General features: G+C 50.1%; 1 protein-coding gene across 2 annotated transcripts; it reads left to right on the top strand.

Moving 5' to 3' along the window:
- The first annotated feature begins 315 nt into the window (after positions 1 to 315).
- On the top strand, positions 316 to 24,073 carry LOC122371276 (cuticlin-1-like). 2 transcript variants are annotated; one of them, XM_043347458.1, is made up of 9 exons: positions 316 to 587; positions 3,805 to 3,841; positions 4,272 to 4,489; positions 6,940 to 7,076; positions 10,016 to 10,048; positions 16,477 to 16,704; positions 21,389 to 21,551; positions 21,966 to 22,139; positions 22,960 to 24,073. In XM_043347458.1, the coding sequence occupies exons 1-9, from the start codon at positions 555 to 557 to the stop codon at positions 23,167 to 23,169; spliced, it is 1,233 nt and encodes a 410-aa protein (XP_043203393.1). In that variant the 5' UTR covers positions 316 to 554; the 3' UTR covers positions 23,170 to 24,073. The 2 variants fall into 2 exon arrangements, with proteins under 2 accessions (XP_043203393.1, XP_043203395.1); XM_043347460.1 differs by lacking the exon at positions 10,016 to 10,048 and having other exon boundaries at positions 318 to 587.
- The last annotated feature ends 288 nt before the right edge of the window (positions 24,074 to 24,361 follow it).

Consider the following 24,361-nt stretch of genomic DNA (forward strand, 5'->3'; position numbering starts at 1 on the left):
GTTTCACACCGGGATAGTAAGCCGATGGCCAGCCAGAGGCGTTCGATGATAATTTTAGACGAGGGAGAAATACAGCAGAATGTAAACTTTTCAAATTTGATGAATTAATGAAAAAGAGTTGCAGCATAATGTATTATTGGGGAATCTACCTATTTTGAGCACACAGCCGGCTCGTATCCCTCAGAAGCTATTCCTGGGTACGCCCCTGCACCACAGCCCTCCGTTGCCGCTGCACAGGCAGCCTGCCGCTGCCGGTGGGCTCCATCGGCCGGTAGGTGGCGCTGCGCTCGCCGGCGGCGGAGCTCCACTCTTCCTTTCACCGTCGGTAGCGGCGGCAGTCGGCCGAGGATGGTGGTGCGGGTAGGCGTGTGGTCGCTGCGCCGCTGACCGGCGAGTCTCGCGCGCGTCGTCACCCCGGGAGGACGTGTCACGGAGCGTCCGGAGCGGAGCGGAGCTCACCGCCCCGTCGTGACTGGCCCACCGCGCCCCTGTCGAGGGCCAGCGCCGACCGATCCCGGACCCCGTAGCCGACCTTGACTCTCCGTGACGTCATCATGCAGAGCGAGCTGTTCAAACGCCTGGTGATGGTGAGTATGCTCAGGATGAAGCTTGTTTGGTGTGTAACATCGTGCAATAAGAGATTTATTGGTGAAATGTCTCCCAGCAGTTACACCCCGCAATGCAGAGGTACTTCGCAATGTCCGTTCGGAAAGACTTTGTTCCCATTGCATAACACAATCATGCACGACCGTTTCGCAAACTGTCTCAGCCGCAGTTCAGGCGCACGCCGCAATGAACATGTCACGGAAGTGAAATTTCGAACAGTGTTTCGTTGTTTTGTTCTGTTATCTTAACCGTCACTACATGACCGAGCAGTGAACACCCGAGCCTCAACGTTACCGGCTGCCGGTTGCCGGCTGAGTCTGAAGGCAGGCGACCTTGGCAGTTGAGTGCAGCGGACCGAGCGTATAGCCCGTGTGGGTCTGATAAGGTCGGATGTCGCCACATTGGGGACGGGCACACCGACACACCCGCACCCTCGGAATGGGAGCGCCAGCAGCGCTAATGCAGTGGCCTTGGCTAGGTCATGTACCGGTCTAAATACGCATGGGGGAGGGGGAATAGCCCTAGATAACAATAGACTTGTTCAGTTAACATCACGGCTGCTGTTTATCCGACCCAAGCGTACCGGTATACAGAGGTCTTTACATGCCCAAACCGTAGGCACCAGTTCAACTGTCCCTCTTTTTCCTAATCTCTCTTCCTTTCTCGCTCAATCCCTCTTTCTTTACTTTTTCGATTTCTTTTCTGACAATTTACTATATTTTTTAAGTCGTAATACAAGCTCTGAGCACATCATGTGACGCAAGTACTTACAGTACGCATCCTAGCAAGCCGCATAGAATGATTAGAAAGTCCCATTAGTTAGCCGTAGCCAAGTATAGGGCCGTAGCCATATAGGACAGGTATGCATCCCGGTTCCAGGTATTCAGCATCACTTGCTCATTCTTGGACCGATATCAGTATGTTTATCCATAATCAAATGGGTCTAAAATTTTCCTTTCTAGTCTAAAACTCATGTTGCAGAGCCGAATAAGATTTCAAAGGTGCATTGCGATCACACAAATTGTAATCGCGTACCTCGTTCGGCTTATTTGGCATAGATGCAGGAAGCTTCTTCTATGTTGTTTTCTAAGATAACAAAGTATATACCGACGGTGATACGGTAATTGCGTCTCGATATGGAGACTGCAACGACAGACAGCGTCCCTCATTGGAGACTGCAGTTCCGCACAAGACCATACCACCATGCTCCGCCCGACATCCTTATGGTCAATATCGTAATGTCTTTTGTTGATCGGAAGCTTGAAAGAGCCCCTTCGTGTCACAGTGATGCTACACGAATCGTGTTGCGCTAATGATGAATGTATACAGAACGTAAAATGTGTTTGGAACTTGATTGAATGCGCAATTTTCGTGTAGCACGCTACACAAGCTACACATTACACAAGCTATCGAAAATGCAAGCTACATACACGTGCTGGGGACGGAAAACTGTTTTGACGTGGGTGACTGTTATGTCTGTCACAGCTTTGACTATCAAAAATCAGTTGAAGTGGCAAGGCCTATAAATACAACATGGCTTTACATTTGTATTCGGTGCTTTCCGATTCCAATCGTTTCATTCACAAAAATTGGTGAATGTAACAGGTAATATAAACTTTGGGGCTAAATCCACACCAATTACGTTTATTGCCGGAACGAATCCCAGAAATCCAGCGACCATTGTCGGCACAAGCCCAAATCGAGCGACCTTGGCCACTGACTGGCCTACAGTATTGTTCGCTGTGTTATTCCATGGTGGCTGGCTTCCTTTATGACCGGTCGTTCGCATCCGGCGATTGGACAGTTCTCGGCGTCGGACAGAGCTCTGCCGGAGCGGACTCTGCGGGGTCACACCGGGTCAGACGGGTCACGGACGCTCCCATGACTCGGCGCGGCGGCGATGACGCCTGATGACGGCACCTCCGTCAGCAGCCGTGGGAGCAGGGCGGGTCACGACCGGCGGCGGCTGACGGCCCGTCCCGCTCAGGGTGACTGACCGGACCCATGAGAGAGGCGTCAGCCCACCGTCAGCGCAGTCAGGGCCGGCTATTGAAACGCCAGAGGATGAATCCAAACCCAGTGTTTACCCGGAGGATCAGCGATGGAGTCTGGGCGCCTATCATCAATCCCAAATACCTCCTATGACTGATGATCTGCTTTTCCTACCGCCCTGCCTGGCCCTTCATCACTGGTCCCAAACTGCCCGTCAGCCTCCACTCGACAGTCATCCCGTGTCCCCTGGGCTCTCCCAGTAACGGTAGGGGAAGTTGGGGCAATGCCGGAGTTGGGGCAAAGCCGAAATTCGAGATATTTCGAAAACCGTAAGACATGGATGCCACCTGTCAGTGATGCTCTGAAGCTTAAGTGACTACAATTATCGCATGTTTGTTACGAGTCGTCATTCGGAATACTTCGACTGTGAGGGCGCCAAGAGCGTTTTCAAGGTACGTTTTTCTTGTACTACATGCGCCTTTGAAGCTGCACTTTTTACTCATTATGCTACCGTTTGTCTGGCCAATTCGGTCAAGTAATCTTTAGCATGTCTTCGCATAAGTGTGCTGTCTATTTGAAATTTATACAGCACGTTGAAAAGTTATGGGCCTGCAAATGAAAGTATGGCTGGCTGGGGTAATGCCGAAAACGTGCGATTACGCACGTGTTAAAAGCACGCTACGTGGACTTTACTGCTGTAGAATAGCAACGCGTATTTTTAGTCACACAAATTACACTTTCAACCGACACAACGGCATGTTACCTATAAGGAATGATTTACCTGGCATTTTCTTATTATATCACACAATTATAACTTCCAGTGTGCACCGCGTCCTCAAGCTCTTGAAACGTGTGTCAGCTTTGATGAATTCTGGATAAAGTTTGAGATAAAATGGCAAAACATCAATGTCGGCATTCCCCGTAGATCATTTCTCCCATTTTCGGCTTTCCCCGCAGTCCGGGGCAACGCCGAAAAAGTCACTTCTTTGATATTTTTAGTTTGTGCGCTTAACGGTATGCGAATTCATCAAATGCGCCTGGTATGTTTGAAAGGCAAAAGACTGACCTCTCGAATGACGCCAACAAGAATAGCGTATGTTGTCTACCTTGCGTGCTACGGGCGTCAGAAAAAAAGTCTTCGGCGTTCCCCCAACTTCCCCTACTGCCCGGCCGATAGGCGTCTCACGCAGCCTCCTCTGTCGACAGGTCGTTGCCGCCGCGGCCGTCACCACAGCGCAGAAACGTAAGTCAGCTCCCGTTTCATCTCAACTTCTTCTGTTGGCCGCAGTGGACCCGTAAATGGGCGAGGGAGTGGGGACAGCTGCGCTCGCTTCCGGAGAGTGACGCGTAAATAACGGAATAACGACCGGTGCTTGCCGGTATCTCTGAGAGAATCCCATGCTTCGTCCATAAAGACTAGATCATCTTCTTTTAATTATGGCTGACCTGTTCGCATTATTGGATTAATTTCACCTCCATTACAGTCAAGTGTTCACTACATGCACCAATTAAATGCAGATCAAAGAAAAGGTCCGTCGTTGGGATAGCAAATGGAAGTAGGCATTTATCTTGTAAAAAGACAAGAAAGTAAGTGCCCTTCAGACAACACGGGTTCAAGAAAACTTATGTTGTTTCAAACAGTTTCAATCTCTTCACCGGGTTGTCGTTTTCAGCGCTCCTGGCGGCAAAAAGTCCAGTCAGCGATGTCCGGATCGAGTGCAACAGCAACGACATCGTGGTCTCCATCTTCACCAGCAGCGCCTTCAACGGCATGATCTACCCGAAGGGCCTCTCCAAGAACTCGACTTGCATGACCGAGTATTCATCCATCACGGCACCGGTCAAATACCGGCTGCCACTGCGCAGCTGCAACACGATGAGCCTGGAAGAGGTAAGGATCGGGGGAGGACCTATTTTGGGAAGGCGTTATCCTGGAATTCCACAGCGTAAGTCCCAGACTGATGGCACGAAGAGACCTTCATTTTAGCCTTTATCTTTCTTATATTTTCCATATATTTATCAAGCCATGGACGATTAACCATGAGTTTCTACCCTACTGCGGTGTGCCGTCAGTTGGAAGATCTACGGACACTTGTAATGGGATATCGCTGCTCCGCCCACTTTGACAGGTTATTAGCTTGGAGCCTCCCAATAAAACATCATTACAAGTTGTTTCTGGATGCCCTTAGTCGCTCACACAGTTCGGCAGGCGGTTATTAGAGGACTGTCGGGCGTGGGACTCGTGTGAATGGCCGGTTCATCGGCACACGTTTCGCGGAATATACAATAGTGGTGGGAAACGGAGGCATTGAAATGACGAACTTCGGTCCCGGCTCTGTGAGCATTCCCAAGACAAAATGGTCTTAGCCCTTGGCCGAGTCATGAGAAAGCATTAGCTGTTTGTTTACCTCTTTAACAAGTTCCCACGAACAAATTTATTGAACTTGTTTTCTGACTGTGGCCGAATGGCATGCGAAACAATCCAAAAAGTTGCAGATATTGACGACCCCCATCCAATCAGCAAATTAAATGAAAACGGTGCACCCGGTTGTAAGAGGAGCATTGTTAGCTTCAACTATAACTATCTAGCAAACAAGAAAAATGTTGCTATGGTTATGAGATATAAACCTAGCCAGTTTCAGCTTATTTGAAATTTGTCAATGTCGTATGTATATTACAATTTTATTGACCACTTCGCTATCATTTAGCCCTCGTCGTTGAATGCCGCCAAATGGAAAAGTCACGTCCCCCGATTACCTCTGTCGTCTCGGTGAACTCCAAACCGCGGGCTTTTGACCGGCCGATTCCGGCAAAAAGGGGTCGTTCTGTGGCTGAGGTGGGTGACAAAAAGCACCGATGGCAGGCCGGTGCCCCTGACCGCCGCCAGCCAAGGTCGTGCCGTGGAACCATGCTGTGTGGGGAGAGAGAGCGCTCCCAGGCAGAGACCCCGAGCCGTGCCGCCGGGGCTGCGGTCACGGTCAGCCGCGGCCGGTAGCATTGAACTTGGCACATAAGGTGTTGTTATGCTGGGCAAACCACCGCGGGGATGTGGGAGCTTGGAGCTCGTGTAAACTGTAAACCAGAACAAACTGCTGGGGCACTGCAGGAGGTGAGCGTATTAATATTGTCAGCAGAATACACTTTCAGGTATATATTCAAGGTAGTTAAGTTGAATATCCTGGCCCTAACAAACTGATCCAAATCAGTACACCTTTTCTCGGAAGACAATTATAGCCATTTTTGGACAGTTTCTAATGAGTCCATCGTTCACCTGTTATATTGTGTGCCTGTTCAATCGATAATCCTTTTATCATTTGTCGCCACTTTATTTCAATTTATCATGGCTTAAGAATATGGCCATTCAATCATTTTTGGTAGGATGAGGTCAACTGAACAGTTTCTATCTATTTCGCTATCAAAACTCCGCCCTGAGGCCCGTTCATTGCCAGTGGTGCTCCTCAGCGCACGAAGCACACGTTCTTATCTACCGGCTCATCTTTTCCAGCATATTTAACCTGGGCACACCCCGACCTAGGCTTTTACGCCCTGCTGATAATATTATCGCCGACCTTATCTAACATAGCATACGTGCCGCGAATGGCGAGCGGGGTGTTTGGTGTTAGGTGCTTGTGCGGTGTTGTGGTCCTGCTAGCTCAGACCAGGCGTTTAAGTCACTCTTTCAAGTGCTCCTTTCCTTTCTTGTGTTCCGTCGAACTCTCTGATACATCGGACCATATACCTTACCACATTGGAGCATACTGCTTCAATGACTTCAGACGAATTAAGCTTTAATTAAAGATGAAAAGGTATCATGAGGCTTATATTTGCCGTCTTTCTCACTCTTATCCAACCCAAAGTCTAAGTTTCTTTTCTCACTATCGCGATAATAGAGACTTGCCAAACGGCCACGCTCCACAAGAGTTTGTGTTTCCAGGAGTCCCTTGTTTTGGTCTTATTTTCCAGGCATTCCTTTCAGATTGGGTCTAAGTCATGAATAAACAGGAGTTGTTTGCACAGTGCGGTGCGCCCCGTAGGTTCATTGCCCAGTGGGCGCGTTCCAGTCGACCCGAATCAGTCAACACCAGCGCCCGACGCAAACGACCGCCTCTCTCTAAAGCACACTTCCCTTCATCCGGACCGTGCGAAAAGGAAACTTAACTGTAAATGGTGCCTTTCCTGGGAATACTAACTTCAGCTTAAATGGAGAGGTTAGGCAAGCGAGCTTTGCGGTCTGTTTGAATACCAGTACAAACTACCTACAAGGCATCACAAAAAGTATGAGCTGCATGTGCATGTAGGTGCAAGGAATCCGACAATTTGAATGCTACTTTCCTTCCACAGGACCAGGACATCGAATACTTCAACACAATCGTGGTGCAGCCGCACCGGAAGCTGGTTACAAACCAGGGCCGCGGTTTCCACATTCGCTGCAAGTACCAGACCCGCGAGAAGGCCGTTAATGCCAACTTCGACGTCAGGTAGGGAGACTGGTGGTCAACCATGCATGCAACTAGCTGTAAGATACGGTTCGGGTGCTTTTTGATGTCACAGAGCATAAGCATCGGCGACTTAAGCATGCTTAATGCAGCGTACTATAAAGTTTGAGAACACTTCTCAGACAAGCAACAGAAGAAGAGAACACTCAGTTAACCCGGTGTTACCAAGGATCAAACCATTGGGTCATGTATGCTTTATACGTGACTTGCAGTAGGATCATGACCTGAGAAGGACCGTAAGTGACCTCTCCATAGAGACAACCGACACAACCGAGCCTCCTTGAGGTCCGTTAGTTGCCCGACTGCATGACACTGCGGCATTTCTCCCCGCTCTGATACACTACCACCCAGCCCTGAGACGGAAACGGCACTCGAACCGGCCTCGGAGGCGGGCGATGTATTGTTGTCGGCACCGGAACAACGGTCGAGGTAGCGCTGACGGGAAACTGTACCACTACCCGACACGGAGCACCGTGACAATGTACACGGCGAGTAACAGTAACACAGTCTCAACACACACAGGTGCACCGTAAAGTTTAACAGTAGCAACACAATGATAACATGACTAGACGAAGTTGACATAATAATGAAGCCCAGTGCCTTAGACAGTAACTGCCTACATTCCTGCAAACTTTGAGCCAGTAACATGTTACCAAAGTCACCGTCAGTCTTACTCGCTGACATCGTACTTGCGTGGCACTCACGGAAGGATCTACGAAATCTGACCTGCTGAACCAGTTGGTATTGTATCGCAACCAGAACTGGCTACTGCGACCGTCCACTGCGACAGGAGGTGGTCAGACGACCGGGACTAACAGTGACAGAACTTGTTTCCCAATCCTCCCGATGGTCCCGACCCACCGGTCATGGCAGTTGCGACATGTGTCCACGGCTTGATACTAACGCTGATGACAACAGCAGTTGCTCATGGAATAGTAATTTGGTCTGGTAATCAGTGCCTTGCAAACGAACACAAGTGAGTTAATGGAAAACTGTTATTTAAAATAACATCGATGACCAAAGAACATAATTTATGCTTAAAAAGTGGGCATGATGGCCATGACCTGACCATGACTTTAACAATCCATTGCGCTTATTATTTACCAAAGTTTTATTTTAATATACCCAGATTTTTCATTATTGACGTTAAATAACTTATAAGTTTCACGCCTTCGTGGTGCACATTTTGAACAGCAAACTTCACTTTTGCTATTCCGGTCGAACTTTGCAATAAAATATTTTTCTTTCTTTTGCCATTCTTCTAGATTAATTTAACTGCCGTGCTTTACGTCCGAGTTGAGCCTCGAACTGGGTGCTCGATTTGGTTTATTACTTCCGTATTTCACCCAAAACATAAACGTCTATCCGTCGATTTATGGCCTGAATGAACCATAAAGGCGTCGAAGCACCGCATATCGCAGTTTAACACCACCGCAACGCAAAGGTAGACCTTAGACAGGCCATTCGTTTTATTTCCTGTCAAAGAAGACTGGTCACCTTAGCTTACATCCCTCTCTTGTCCATACCGGATGAAGCTATCCACACCCCGCTGGTGTCCCAGTGCACGTGTGGTTTGTCTCACTCGGTCTCTGTTGCACGCAGTTACACTCGTTGAGATGTAAGTACTTTTGAGACCAACGCCGCAGACTGACAGTATGACAAACCACACCGGCGTATCTGTGTGTCTGGCGGACTGGGTCAGGGGTGGCCAAGGACCGGTTATTGGACCACCTATCACAGGATCACCGGACCACCAATCAGTGGTTCCCCACAGTCACTGATCAGCAGACAGGTCACACGGCGCGGCGGACCGGCCACGGCGCGCGGCTGACCGGACAGTGACCCCGCCCGGCGAGGCGGCCGCCGCACAGTCGTGCTCCCGCTCGCGCACAAACCCGCTCATTCAGAACGCGCAGCCGCGCATGAGACACATAGACCACTGCAAAAACCGCTTTCCTACTGCAAGCTCACCTGAAAAGACTTGCAGCCATGACCATTCCGTACGCATTTAATCCATCCAATCGCGCTCATTCAGAGCTAAGGCTCACTCCATCAGGTCTAAGCAGGGCGGCGACCCAGGCTAACGCAGGTTCGCTGGGCCAGGGGTGGGACCAGAGGGTGTGCAGAGATGGTGCTCAAAGCCACAGGGCGTGCATAGATAGTGTGCAGATACGGCCCGCCGGAAACGAACGGGCGGAGACGCACGCACAGGCGGGGGCTGGTGGGGTAAAGAAGTTCGCCGGGTTTTTTATTGTAACGGGACCTCGATAAAACGCTATCAACCCATCATCAGATTGTTATCTAAATTTAAAAATCGTGCACCTATGCAACGGATTTAGGAACAACGTTAAGTAACGTCAATCCAACTCTATGAATCCGTTCACTGAAACAATAAAAAATATAAAAACTTTGTTAAATTTGGAATTAAGTTCATACACTTATTTCTCTTAAATTCCTATTATTGGATTGCAAAATTATTGCAGACTCCATTGGCTCCAACGCGCAACCTTAGTTGTGGAAAGTGTCTGACCGAGAAAGACGGCTCTAACTAAATTGTTACAAGCATTACACTTCGTAGACCTGATTTCTTCATCTCGTTAACACGAGCCCAGCTTGATGATGAGGTACCGGCCAGGCGATGGCACCGAGCAGGCAGCACTGTCAGCACACGCTGAACATTCTTAGTCATTCAGCGCACGCAAGCGGCCAGCGCGTTACCAAATCGGGCCATTGAATGACGACGGTTGGCGGCCGGAGGCGGGGGAGGGGTGGGGGTGGAAGTTCTGATGCAAGCACCCGCACGTTTGCAGTCGATCGGAACATCTGTCTTCAAGGCCACACCCGGCACCCACTGACCTGACCTGCCACCGCTTTGACGACCATCTGACCTGACTTGACCTGACGTGACCTCTGTTTCCCAGCGACGAGCTACCGCAGCTGCGAGAGGGCGTGAGGTATGTGACGCCGCCGCCGCCACCGACGGTGCAGCACGCATGTTGGTCGTGACTAACCACTAACGCCACAGATGGTTGTGGCTGTGCGGTGTTCCAGAGAGGCTGGTTTGGACGGCGGACCACCCGCCGGGGCGGAGTCGTGTCGGCCGCTAACCCTGTCAACCGACCGATACATGTGTGTGTGTGTTGCCTGCTCTCTTCTTGTGCTCTGTTATTTATGTTGTCGACGTTTCTCTGTGTGTAATTTCTGTTCGTGTTCGACACAAATCCCTGCAGCCCGATAGATTCGTCCGACGAATTCATCCTAGTCTTCTACCACGTCGATACTGCTGCAAATTTGCGTGACTGCTGTGTGCAGTCCACCCTTGTCTGACCCTTCCGATGGTCCTTGATAGTCCTGTCAGGGTGCCCGTATACGGCAGCGTCCGTCCCGAGAGGACAGCTCGGGCCGAGGTCGGTGTGTGACGACACCGTCCTGCTCGCCAGTCAAGGCCGTCTCTGTAGGCTGACGTGCATCTGCACCGGCCGGCCGGTCTTACAGAAAAACTCGCCACTCCACTCTAGATGCGACAATTATCTGTGTTTGTTTTAGGAGTGAAGTGCTGAGTGCGTTAGCAGCCGGGGCTGAAAAGATCAGGTGTGATCAGCTGATTCAAGCCGCGGTATTCGACAAATATGCAAGCCGTGCAACCGGCTGGTCTCTGACCTTGACCCAAAATCGGCTCTGAGGGGGCTCACGAGCTGACCACGAGCGCAGAAGCTGACCACTTCCTCGAGGCATCGCCACTGCCGGAATAACTGCGAAGAACGATTTACAGCAAGCTTCCACGTAGAAATTACGAAACTCTGACAGTGGGTTTTACTTTCTGTCACGTTTAACGTGACGTTAGTGTGGTTGAATAAAATTAAATGGCCTTTGGTATGTAAAGGTATATAGCGAACAAAGTGCAGTTGAAAGATCGAACGGCGTCTGTGATTTTCAAAAACGCGTTTCGATAAAATTCTCAATTTGTAAAATGAAAATAAACATCTTCGAAATTGTAAAAACGTTTTGTTTCCTTTCCTGATAAGGAAACGTTATTTGGACAAACGAAACAACTTTCCGGAAATATTGATATCTAATCTGGCCAGTCAGCTGGCTGGCCAGCTGACCGTCGGATGGTTTTGTGGAGGCTCCGTATTTACTCTGGATTTAATTAAGTTTTTGGAAGTATTGTTCATTATTGTTGGTCTCTTTCCATCTGTAGAAGAATCTTTTCTTCAAAGAAGCAAGATTTCATCTTCCGGAGCATCGTAAGTGTTTGAATTGCTGTCTTGAAATATGCTTGAATTTTCGGGACTGAATGATTTTTGATGTCAACCGTTCGACGTCGTGATCAAGAATAACGGCTCGATATTTCGATTTGTTCTTACAGAACGTGACGTTGTGAGCCTAGCGCCTGAAAACCGCAGGTTCATAAACTTATCTTCGGTTGCGGCCCAGATGGCCTTGATAATTAATGAGCTACTATGCTACATGATCTGTAAGATTGACTGTGTTCCAATCGATGTCATTGTCAAGTTAGTGGGTGAGAATTTCAGTGATGATGAAGTCGAGGCTGCCAAGAGCCTTCTTTGTGACTATGTTGACGAGTCTATTAGAGTTGGGAATCGTCGTGGCCAAAACAAAAAGAAAATGAATTTGGATGGAATCGCGAAAATGCTGATCGAGTGCGATAGATCCCAGCTACCGAAGTTTGTCGCTCTCGATTTGGCCAGATTGCCTCCCATCTCAGTTGACTCCATTGATGTGAGCTCACTTATGCGTAAACAACAGATTATGGATATTGAGCTTAGTACTATGAAGGATATGATGCAGGATATTCTCAAGGTAACTGCAGATACTTCTGAAAAGGTGGAAAAAGCTATCACCTGCAAGTCTACGCCCGTCACCCAGATTGAGTGTGATGCCAATCAGCCTGAGAGCAAGTTGTCGTACGCTGGGGTGGTGCAGGCTGTTCGCAGTTGTCAAGATGGTGAGGACTGGACGGTAGCTAACCGGGTGAAGAGGGGCAAGGCTCCTGCTCCCAGACCCTCTCCCGCTCCGCCTGGTGTCGCATCTACGAGTACCACTGCGGGAGCCACGGCCGGTGCTAGGGGCAAGGCGTCCCACTCCCAGACGGCTTCCATCGTAATCGGCTCCAAAAAGTGTACAGGTGGGCCGATCCGGGCGGTTCCCACCATCAAACGTCACTCCATGTTCATGTCACGGCTCCCGCCTGGAACTGGTGAGGATGCTGTCACTTCGTATGTCCGGGAACAGACTGGCGCTGAGTCGGTGACGGCGACTAAGCTACAGACTCGATTTGACACCTACGAGTCCTACCGTCTCGACATCGTCAATCCATCAGCTGGGCTGGACTTGCTGGATCCCCAACTTTGGGCTGAGGGACTGATTGTCAGACGTTTCTTCCAGAAACGTGGCTCTGTGGGTTCCCCCTCTGAGACGGGGACTTCAAATGGCGCTGTGTGATGTGATGTGATGTGATGCGTGTGACTTTTTTTATCTCCTTGCGCCCTTTTGCTTTTTTTTTCTTCTTCTTATGCCTGATGCTACAAATTAGCACTTACAACTGCCAATCTTCTAAGCGTAACACTGGTGGCATTCATAAGTTATGTGAACAGTCTGATTTAGTTTTCTTGCAAGAGCATTGGCTTTTTCCGGATGATCTCCCAACTCTGAATAATATTCACAATGATTTTGTTTCGTTCGCTCTTTCATCAATGGATCCTTCGTTAGAGCTAGTTGCAGGTAGGCCATTCGGCGGTGTTGCTGTGTTGTGGCGTAAGACCTTAGCGCCTTATGTCACTCCCATGTCCTTTGATGATGACCGTATCGTAGGCTTAGAGTTAAATCGTGATGGGGTAAAGATGCTTTTCTTGGGGGTGTACTTGCCATACTGTTCACACCAAAATTTTGATAGATTCGTTTACTGTTTGGCTAAGTTGAAAACGATAATGGATGATTTTGAATCGCCGTATGTATGCATTCTTGGTGATTTCAATGCTGACATGGTGAAGGCCACTGAATTTGGCAAAGAGTTAGAATCTTTTTGTAATCAGTCTAACCTTTTCGTGGTCGATGCAATGCATCTTCCAGATGACTCCAAAACTCACCTAAATGATGGACATGGTACGGAATCATGGCTCGACCATATCGTCTGCACTGAAGGTTTCTTAGAGCTTGTGAACAATATCATAATTGATCAATCTATTCTTAGCTCTGATCATCTCCCTGTTATGATGAAAATCAGGTCTCAGGAGGGGGTGAGTGATCTCAATACTTCTGCGCCCTTTGTGGATCAGAGGTGGGTTGTGGAATGGGATTCACTAACTGTGGAGGATTTGTCTGCTTTTGAAGTTGCTGTCAAAGAGAATTTGGATAAAATTCGCGTTCCTGGTGAATTGCTTCACTGCAGTGATTGCTCCTCTGCTGACCACCATGATGCTATTGCAGCGTATTATGATCAGGTGATTGCCTGTTTGAGGGAGGCTTCAAATAGGACGATAGGCAAAGCGTTAGGTTGTAATGCAAGGAAGGTTGTACCTGGCTGGAATGATCTTGTCAAGGAGAAACATACTTTATTTAGGGATGTTTATGCATTATGGGCGCTGATAGGCAAGCCTAGGGGTGGCTATATTTTTAATCAGATGCGTCTCGCTCGTTCACGATTCAAATTGTCACTTCGCTATTGTTTGAAAAATGAGAAGGAGCTTCGTGCAAAATCTCTCGCTGATAAACTCTTAAAGAGCCCTCAAAGCATGGCTGACTTTTGGAAAGAGGTCAGGAAATTGAATTGTTCTCCTCCTCTCGCACCTACTGTTAATGGTGTGTCGGGTGAGGCTAATATCGCAAATATGTGGAAAGACCACTTCTCGGAAATTCTGAACACAGTTCAGAATAACGAGAAGAGAGCCTCTGTCGTGCACAGACTTTCAAATGTTCAATGCGCATTCCCATCGTTTTCAGTCGCTGAAGTTAGCAAATCTATTGGTGAACTATCATCAGGACGTTCTAGTGGCAAGGATGGTTTATGTTCCGAACATTTTAAATTTGCCGGCCTTCCTTGTGTGATTCATTTGTCTCTGTGTTTCACAATGTTTGTTCGTCACAACTTCTTACCTGCCTCTCTCACGAATGTTTTGTTAACCCCGATTGTAAAGGACAAAAATGGAAAGTTGAATGAGAAGGATAATTATAGGCCGATAGCTGTTGCAAGCGTTTGCTCCAAAGTCCTGGAAAGAGTAATTCTAAACCGTTGCTCTGTGCAACTCGGCACTGGTCATCACCAGTTTGGTTTTAAAGAAAATCATTCGACTGATATGGCTATTTATGCTTTGAAAGAGATCACTGACTATTATTTGCGTAACAGTAGCCCGGTGTTCATTTGCTATCTCGACGCGAGGAAGGCGTTTGATCGTGTGAACCATTGGACTCTGTTTGAAAAATTACTTGACAGGGGTATTGACCCCCACTTGGTGAAGCTGATCTCTTCTTGGTATAAGTCTCAGGAGTTTCAGGTTCGTTGGGGCAAGTCCGTGTCTATAGGATTCCATGTGTCTAACGGTGTCAGACAGGGTGGCATTTTGTCACCCTTCCTTTTCAATGTGTACACGGATGATCTGTCTACGGCTCTTAATCAGAGTGGTTATGGATGCCACTATCAGGGCAGTATGAATCATTTTTATTATGCAGACGATATGGTTGTGTTATCTCCGTCTCCATTTGGCCTGCAGAAATTGCTGAATATATGCGAGAGTTATGCTGTGAGTCACGATATTCTGTTTAATTCCAAGAAGTCTGTATGGCAATGTTACCCAAGAAATTTCGTGACATGACCTTACCCACGATTTTTCTCTGTGGCCAGATTCTTAGCTTTGTTAATGATTATAAGTATCTTGGATATCAGATATCTTCTGACTTCGCCAGAGCTGATGATTCTGAAATTCGACAACAGTACAGGCTACTATGCTGTAGAGCTAATTCCCTTATTCGTAAGTTTGCTTTGTGCACACACTATGTGAAGAAGTATTTGTACAACATTTATTGTTCGAATATTAGTAACATGCACTTATGGCATTCCTATCACATGTCTGATTTGAGGAAATTTAAGGTTTGTTTTAATAATGCAGCTAGGATGTTTTTTGGCTACGACCGGTATTGCAGTGCGTCCGAAATGTTCGCGCAGCAAAGTGTAGATGGCTATGAAGCGACTCGCCGCAAATCGGTGTGGAATTTCCTGTCACGAATTAGTATGTCAGATAATCGTATCATATCTACATTGGTCTGTAGTGATCTGGCTTGTACATCATCGATCAGGAAGATGTGGTCAAAAGTTCTGTATGGATGGTAATTTGTCAATGTATGTATCGATGTTTGAACTTCCTGTGAAGTGAATTTCCCCTTCATTCCCCATTTCTGGACCAGGAGTCCGTAAATACAGCATCTCTCTCTCTCTCTCTCTCTCTCTCTCTCTCTCTCTCTCTCTCTCTCTCTCTCTCTCTCTCTCTCTCTCTCTCTCTCTCTCTCTCTCTCTCTCTCTCTCTCTCTCTCTCTCTCTCTCTCTCTCTCTCTCTCTCTCTCTCTCTCTCTCTCTCTCTCTCTCTCTCTCTCTCTCTCTCTCTCTCTCTCTCTCTCTCTCTCTCTCATCTACCCAGACCTTTAGAAGACTTTCCCAGACCTTAGAAGATTTAATCCACAACTCGCGAAGTACCTACTGTAACCTGGCTTAGCCGCCCTGTCCGTCACTAATCTACTCATGAAAATAACCCGCACACAGTCCAGCCTTAGATATTTGTCACAGTGCTCGTTTGATCACCACCCATTGTTCTAACGGTTCTGTATTAATCGCCTCATCTCTGGGCGTTGCTGACGGCAGCACCCGACGTCCAACAGCCGCGATAACTCGTTGTTGCACGTATGTATTCTTCTGTGACCTGACTCCCGGTTTAGCTATTCGGGCTCCCTATCAAGCAGCACACCCAGCTGATTTCTGCTTCTTCTCAGTGTTACTGTATAAAAAAATGTTGGTATGGTATCCAGAGTCCGAAAGTTTTCACAGCTAGCTTCATCTTGTCCTTCAGTCATTTCCATGACGTAAGAAGGCAACAAAACAGAACTACGTTAATTTGTGGACCAATAAGATGCACCCCTAGAAGTTTCACCATATCTATCAAATGATGGCATCGTTGGGGAGTTTATTTCCATCCTTGCACGCTTGCATCGCAATGCAGCGTCGCAGTAGCATTTCTCTTGGCCTACAACTTCATAAGTGACGTCATCTTTTTCTCCACCGCCGATTGACATCACCTTTTCTCCATTACCTGCTGACGTCACCCCCTGTATGACCTAATCTCTGACGTCACTCTGTTCTCCCTTTGCATTACAGCCAGCTGGGAACCACTCCGCTGACGGCCACTGCACCCATGCCGACTTGCACGATGCGTATCTACTCCAACACCGTGGACAAGACGGTGGCGGAGAATGTGAAGATCGGCGACCCCCTGACGCTGGATATCTCCATTGATGAGCAGGACATCTACGGCCTGAAGGCAGTCGACTGTATCGTCCGCGATGGCCTCGGGTGGGGAGAGCAGCCGCTCATCAACTCGGAGGGGTGAGTATCGCAGGGGACTGGGAGCGGAGGAGGGTCATATCAGATCTCTGAGATCTGATCTCTCTGAGATCTGACCCAGCTCACCTCCATGGGATTATTACTTGGTGCGATTTAGATAGATTAGAGTGAAAGAGTGTAAGTAAGAATAGAAAGAGTGTAAGAATATCTTGAATGTTAGCTAGCTACCATTTGCGGCCTATTTTAGGCTTTCAGCGAAGCATTGGGAACTTGTGAACTTTGCTAATTAGGAATTAGCTGGTAATCAATTAACATAATTAGTCTTGGAGTGAGCCGTGTTAAATATGCAGAGCCTATCCCACAAGCTCGGTACGCTTACACACTTCACAGTGCCCAACACATTTCAAACAGAGTGAACCGTTCAACTGCACAGCCGCGCTCGACGTGCGGGACAGGGGAGTGGGTGCGAGCTGGGATGGCCGGCCGCTCCTCCCCGCCCAGTTATTTACTGCAGAGGGGTGGCACGGCGGGCGCCCAGGCTCCCCTCTCGACAAGTTCTGGGAACGGCGTCTGATAGGGGGCGGCTGCGTGCCTCTGTAGCTAAGTAGCTACATCTTAGATAGGGCGGAGCGCCCTACCTGCACGAGAGAAGATCCCTGGCCGATCTGAGACGGCGGAGCCGGGCGGTACCAGGTCGTGAACCTCCCATCAAACACGCTAGCATTCTTTGGATCTCCCGAATCCGCCTCGGTAGGGTGGCGCGTGCTGGTCGGACCGGCGATCACTTATTGCAAATAGAGACGACTGGACTGACAAGATGGAATCGTGCGCTGCCAATCACGATCCTATCTGTCACAACGTCCTGCAGGGTCTTACACGTGTCTCTGCACTGAGGTGTTTATTTTTCCGAACTGGAACTGGGTCTGATTGTCTGTTATCGCGGTGAGACTGGCTGCTCGTTCAGGCTGGGTTTTGACCGGTCTCGGTCGCTGGATGGGTCATCAGGCAGACCTGCGGTCGATCGGAAGGTGGCGGTCTCGGCTCCGCGTGCCAATGGCCAGGCGCGCAGTGACGTGCCGCGTTATCGGACCGGTCTTTAGGCCGGGGGCAGCGGTGGCTCGGTCGCAGCCGCGTGCCTTACACGGTGCGGGGGTGCGGCACATGGTGCATGACATCACGGACTGGCCGTCTGTCTGCGCTCTGACGAGGAAATGGGTTACGGTGGCATCGGGGCAGCAGACGGCCATAAAATGGCATTGTCGCCAGCACAACAAATGACATCCATGGCGAAACAATGCAACAATGCCTTATTCTGGACAGCAGGCTAACGGATAACCTGCTGAATGACACAGCATGATAGCCAACTATTATTGTATTACGCATGTAAGACGGAGCTAATATAATACCTACCACCAACATTCTATGTTTAAAATAATGTTATCATTTGATGAATAATTCACAACATACAGGGTGACACAAAAAAACGGTCATCACCAAAATTCGAATAACTTCGGAAGTTTTTTTCAGATCATCACCACACTTCGGCCACTTTAGGTAACACCTATGTAGCAGACATCCTACAAGTTTCAAGTCTTCACCACAAATACTTTTAGTACAGTGTGTGTTTTACGGACGCTCCACAATGTGCTCCAGGTGAGCGCCCCGGCGCTGCAGGGCGTAGGCACACCTGCATCCGGCGGGCAAAGTTGCCGATAACCCGATAAGAATAACGTTTCAGGGGTAGCACACCCCCTGAGCACTGTCTCCAGAGGCCATTGCACTCTGTAAAGTGCACAGCCATCGGGTTATCGACAACTTTGCCCGCCGGATGCAAGTGTGCCTACGCCCTGCAGCGCCGTGGCGCTCACCTGGAGCACATTGTGGAGCGTCAGTAAAACACACACTGTACTAAAAGCATTCGTAGTGAAGACTTGAAACTTGGTGGATGTATGCTACATAGGTGTGACCTTAAGTGGCCGAAGTTTGGTGATGATCTGGATAAAACTTCCGAAGTTATTCGAAATTTGGTGATGACCGTTTTTTTGTGTCACCCTGTAGTTTAGATAATATACGTGTTTCAACTATTACAAAATAGCGTTCGTTGGTTAAAATTTCGTTTCTGTCGTCCAAGCCTGACATTCAGGACTGGCGGTAGTCACCAGTACAGGTATTCCTCGCACTTACCGCAGCATTTCGTGACCACTGAGCGCGTGTCACATGACGCGGCACGGACGGAGCTCGCTCCTAAGTCACGGAGGAAGGTCGTCGCCTGGAACTGCCCGCTAGGCGGTCCCCTCTGGACTCCCCCACCGACTCCGGTCGGCGCTGATTATGGATAAGTGAAGGCGACTGCGCCTCGCTGGTGTCCGCTCCGGAAATAGCAGTCAGCTGCCCGCCTCCGGCGTGGTGGCGGTGGGCAGCAGGGAGGTCCATTAGCGGCCGAATGAAGATTCACCTGCCTCCAGCTCAGCCAGGGTGCTCCTCTAACGGAGCAAATGAACCTGAATTGTAACAAAGCAAAGCTTCTGAATGCCAAGGTTTCGAGCAGAAAGTGGCGTTCCTTTTCACTAAGCTTATTTCTTGGGCTCTTTAAGCTTGAACTCGTGCAAGTGAACCCTGCCAGCCGGATCTACACAGAACCGAGCCGAGCATTAGTCGGTCTTTCCCGCTCCATGTATGTCTCTGTCGGTGCAAATGTGCAGGGCCGGAGCCTGACGGCCGAGCCGTGCTGGACCGGTAACATGGCGGCTGCTGGCGGAACGGCCGGCAGTTCGGCCGACCTTGGCTGGCCGGCGGCCGCCTGTGAGTGTCCGCCTGCGAGCAGGGCTGCTCGGCCAGCCGGGTATACCTACCGGACCGTTACCGACCGGACTGCAGGGCCGGGCGGCGGACAGGGCTGGGCGGACGGTTCTGACCGCACCCTCCAGCGGCTGCCAGCCGGCGGCGAGTCAGGACGTGGTGCTGGTTATGGCTGGATGGTCAGCGCAGCGGGCATCAGAGCTGGAGGTTTTTTTTTTTATCTATGACATGACGGAGACCAGTAGACAGGAAACTAGCATGGAGGAGGAGCTTGCATTGAAGATTGAGCAGTTACGAGGGGCTTCTGTTGAGTCTTTCGAAATAGTGAGCGGGCAGCTGGATTGTCGACTGTTGGCAATGATGCAAAGCCTTGGTCGTCCAGAGCCGATGATGTGCGTGACGCTCCTCACTGCCGTGGCTAGAGCCGGGGATAGTACCCCAGCACGCACGACTCGTAGAGACCACACGCATCCGACCAGGCGGAAATACGAGCTCTACCAGATAAAAGTGCGTGCTTCGCTGCAAATACGCCGCTGCAGCATTTTTATTTGACAGGACGCAAACATGCAAACGACAGGTTTACTACATCGAGCACATAACGTGAGCAGTGGGCAACAGATGATGTATTGATCATCCGGAAGGTACTGACGAATAGCTGCGGACGACAAATTGCTTATTACCGTAAGCAGCATGCCAGTTGTACCTCCAGCCGGTTGGCGCTACTGAAAAACCTGGCTAATCTCCGCATTGGAATTGGATAGAAGGCTGACAGCACATTTGCGACCAGCATCGAGGCAAGGTAATATAAGTCACGCTCGTCGCCTAATCCATTTTTCCCGTGATAGGAAAATACCACGCGAGAGAGTGCCAGGTCAACTCTTTCTGCACAGCCACCCTGGCTCTCTGTTCTTCCTTACTGCTCAAATTGCCTGCACTGGACCAATTATCCCGTCTCGGTGACTGCTGTTCGGACGCCGGGACTGGTCGGTCGTGACACCAGCACGGTGACAAAGAACGGGTCGTCCTGCTCCGACCACTTCAGCGGGAGGGGACGTGAGCGAACGAGCACGGTCCGCTGGGCACGCCACTGGAGCGGCACTGCGCGCAGCCGGGGCGGGGGCGGGGGCGGCCAGCGTGACCAAGACGGCATCAAAACTGGGGATTCCACACAACGGCTCACTTCCTCAACTCTGGCGTTAGTGGCTGAGAAAAGTAGCCGGCCTTCCAAGTCCGCTTGATGATGCAAGGCGTTGCGCAATGGCCATGCGGGTTAACCACATGATCGCCGCCGCGCCGCCGCGCTGGAGTGCGCTGACTGCCGGTCTCGGCGTACTTTCGAGCACGGCGGGACCGTTTGCCGTCGAGAGGCAGGAAGTGGTTTGTGCGCGGAGCGAAGCGTGCTACCTGTCCCTCCGAGGCGCCCGGCTCACAGCCGAGGCGGCAGGCGGCGTGTCGAACTCGACGGCTTTTTACGCGGCCAAAAACCCGCTCACTAATCGCATAGTACCTTCACCAGGAGGCACTTTGGTCCCGCTAGCGATCTGAATAGCCTCGCCGGGTCAACGCTTGGGGAACAATGCGACCGTGGCGAACAGTTCGTTAGCGAGGTCGTCCGGCGACAGAAGGCGTGCGAGGTGTGCGGCGGATGCCGGCTGATTAATATGCCGCCGGGGGACTGGTGCGGCGCGAACGACGCACTTCTATCCGCCTCATGAGCTGGCGGTCGCGCTCCAGCAGGCGTCGTGCAGGTTCTCGCCCGCCTCCCATCTCGGTTCGCTGGATGAGAGGTCACACATTAGCTTCACTCATCATAATAGAGCTTCCCTGTAAAGTGCATTTCATCTATCACGACGTGCTCGAAGATCAGACTAATGTAGCGTGAACGGTTTGCCGGGAGGACTAACAGTGTGCCGTCTCTCTCATACAGATGTCCCGTCGACTACGAGATCATGGGCCCGTTCAACTACAGCGAGACCAAGAACTCGGCGAAGGTGAACTTCCAGGCGCACAAGTTCCCGTACACTGCCTCCGTGTATTACCAGTGCAACGTGCGACTCTGCCTCAAACACACGGGCGGCTGCGACGATGTGGTAAGTGCTTCCAACAAAAACTAAACTCTTGTTTAATAACCACTCATACACAAACGTGCAAATACTTTTAAAATGTAAATTAAATGCTACATAAGAATGTTACTTAACATAAGGGTTTCAATAAAATTGATGAGCAAATGTATAGAAAAAAATACGTTCTAAGTAATAACAGTAGATGATTGCTTGTTGAGCCAAATGGTGCCCAAAGTTATCATGTTTCACCAGCAATAAATGTCTAATATTTTGATGGGCAGTGAGCACTAGACAGAACTTGTGTCCCCTTATTATTGTGCCGTACCTCCAGACGTCTGACAAAACATTTCTCACATTCTCCCCACGTCTTTCCGTTCTCACCATTCTCCTTACGTCTCCCGTTCTCACTGCTCTCACCGTTCCCGTTTTCTCTCCCGCCAGCCCCCGGTGTGTGAGGACGGCACGAACCTGCGTCGTCGCCGACGGGCGGTGGAGAACGCCACCGTCACCGACCTGGAGACGGACGACGAGCCCGTCATCGAGGTGTTCCACGGACTCTACGTCAACGAGGGCGAGGAACTGCCCGAGGACGACCCCAACGGACCGCTCTCCAGGGTACGTATAGCGCGGGTTCCATCCCGGATTATTAACCAGCACTGCACCGTACCAGTCCGTATCGCCACTTACTGACGCGTGGCGATCCGTATCCTGACCGTACCGCTTCGTTCCGACCGGTATCGACCTGCACGTACTCAACAAAACCTAACCTTACCGTTTCGCAATGATCTGTCCCACCCGTGCCCTTCCTAACTGGTACGGTAACGCCTCACGCCGCCCCGTATCATGGCCCGTGCCGTCATTATTTTGACCGATGAAGCTGCATCCGTGTGCCGTCGAATTATCGCCGCTTCTCAGCTACGTGCTACGATTTAATGATGGGCGTTGCATGAGGCGCTTTCATCGAGCAGGCATGCGTCCCATAAAATTGTTGACACCAAGCGGCCGAGAGGGAACGTCCCTTTTCCTATTTCAGGGCATTGTTGATGTTTTTGTAGCGGCAATGTGCGCTCATCGAACGATGAAGGCGTATCTGTTTTTATCGGCTCAGACCGTATTTACGACCGACACATCTTTCATTGGTGGGGGCAAAAAACGCACTACGTGGTGATCGTCGACCCGTGTGCACTCAAACACGCGAGCGTAATCATACGGTCACACTGAATAACGGTGATCTTACGCTCTGCTGAGAAAAGGTGCCCGATTAGAGGTGCATAAAAGGCATCCTTTCGAACCACTCTCAATAAATGCGCGGCTGAAGTGGTTGCTAGCTTGGAGCGATATTTGATTGCTGTACCAGAACGGAGTGAGGTATCATTTGCTGATTTTCATCGTGTCCCTGTTTGAGTTGTTCACGGTGTGCTTTTCTGGTCGGCAGGACGACTTGGACGAGGACGACATCCTCTGTATTTCACCTCGGACGTTCGCCATCGCCATCGCCATCGTCGGCCTGCTGCTGATGATTGCCGTCGTCGTCGCCATCATGGTCATCATTAGTCGGCGGCGGCGACGCAAGGAGGCCTCTGCCGCCGGCAGCTCCATCTACTCGGGGCCGTACACAAACACCGCCTACTCGCACTCCAGCTAGGCACTGAGCCGACGGCGCTCGGAACAGAGAAATGAGTGGAGTAGGTGGCGCTGCGCGTCTGTGAGGCGCTGGACAGATGGCGCGCAGGTAGCGGACCGGGTCTGACGGTCACGAGGCATTTTGCGCTTCTGCCAACAAGATATTCTTCCTCGCGATCGCTGGAGACGTGTCTCTTGAATAACGGAGCCCAGGACGAGCTGAGGGACCTCGCACACCGCGACCAGCCCAGTGACAGTGAACTGAATGATATATGAGCTGACAGGCCGTTTGTCAGCAGCGCCGAGGTCGAAGCCTCCGTGCCAGTATCTGCCGCGCTGGGCCGCGAGCTGCTGCTATCACCCCTGTCTGCTATTTTTACCGAGTCAGTGTTTCACGTCCTCTCAGCTCGCTCGTGTACTGCCGCCTGGGCTCCCTCGTTCTCGAGACGCGGCTGTTGGTAGCGGTTTGCGCCCCGCACGCTGACACTGCCCTCTGTTGGTGGATATGGCAGAACACGTCGGGGCACTGCCGCTACCTTCTCATAAACAATTCTCAATGGGTGGAGTGTCTGATCAGGCATTACCGCCTGTATTGAATGTGTGTGCGAGGCTAGATGAGTTATGTACGGCGTGTGTTCTACAGCGTTCCGTGTATGTTTTGTAGCGAAGGTGATATACAAGAGGCTGCAGTATGTTGCCTCTGTTCTCTGTATCTCATTACCCTGCCACAATTCCTCTGCCGTTTACGTGCTAGTTTGTTGAGAGTCTTTGTGTGGATGAAGCGGACGTGCGTCTTATGCCAGTGCAGTTATTGCAATGTGTACGCCAAATGATGGGCATCGAAGGGGTACTCATTCCCCGGTCTATTTAGTGTGTCACTGTAGATATCCATTTGCTAATGTTGAAATAAATACTGTAAGGTTTCATATTATTTCTATGACATCAGTCACCAGCCGCGGTATGAGGAAATACCAATAGAAGGTTGGTTACGGTAGTTGTTCGTGTTTTTTTTTTCGGTCTAACGAAAGCATTCGACCGAAAGCAAGAAAGAGAGACATTGGGCGATCCCCACTGTGAATCCTCGCAGTGGCTGAGCCCATCCTAATGGAACGTGACTCGGGAGGGGCCTAGCAAGACAAGCTACTCAGCTACTCGGTCGTTCCAGAAGGACGTGCTCTCAATTTGTCTTCCTTCACAGGTGTCTAGGCAGAGGG

The sequence above is a fragment of the Amphibalanus amphitrite genome, unplaced genomic scaffold, assembly GCF_019059575.1.
Source record: "Amphibalanus amphitrite isolate SeventyFive unplaced genomic scaffold, NRLGWU_Aamphi_draft 001225F_arrow, whole genome shotgun sequence".
NCBI lineage: Eukaryota > Metazoa > Arthropoda > Thecostraca > Balanomorpha > Balanidae > Amphibalanus > Amphibalanus amphitrite.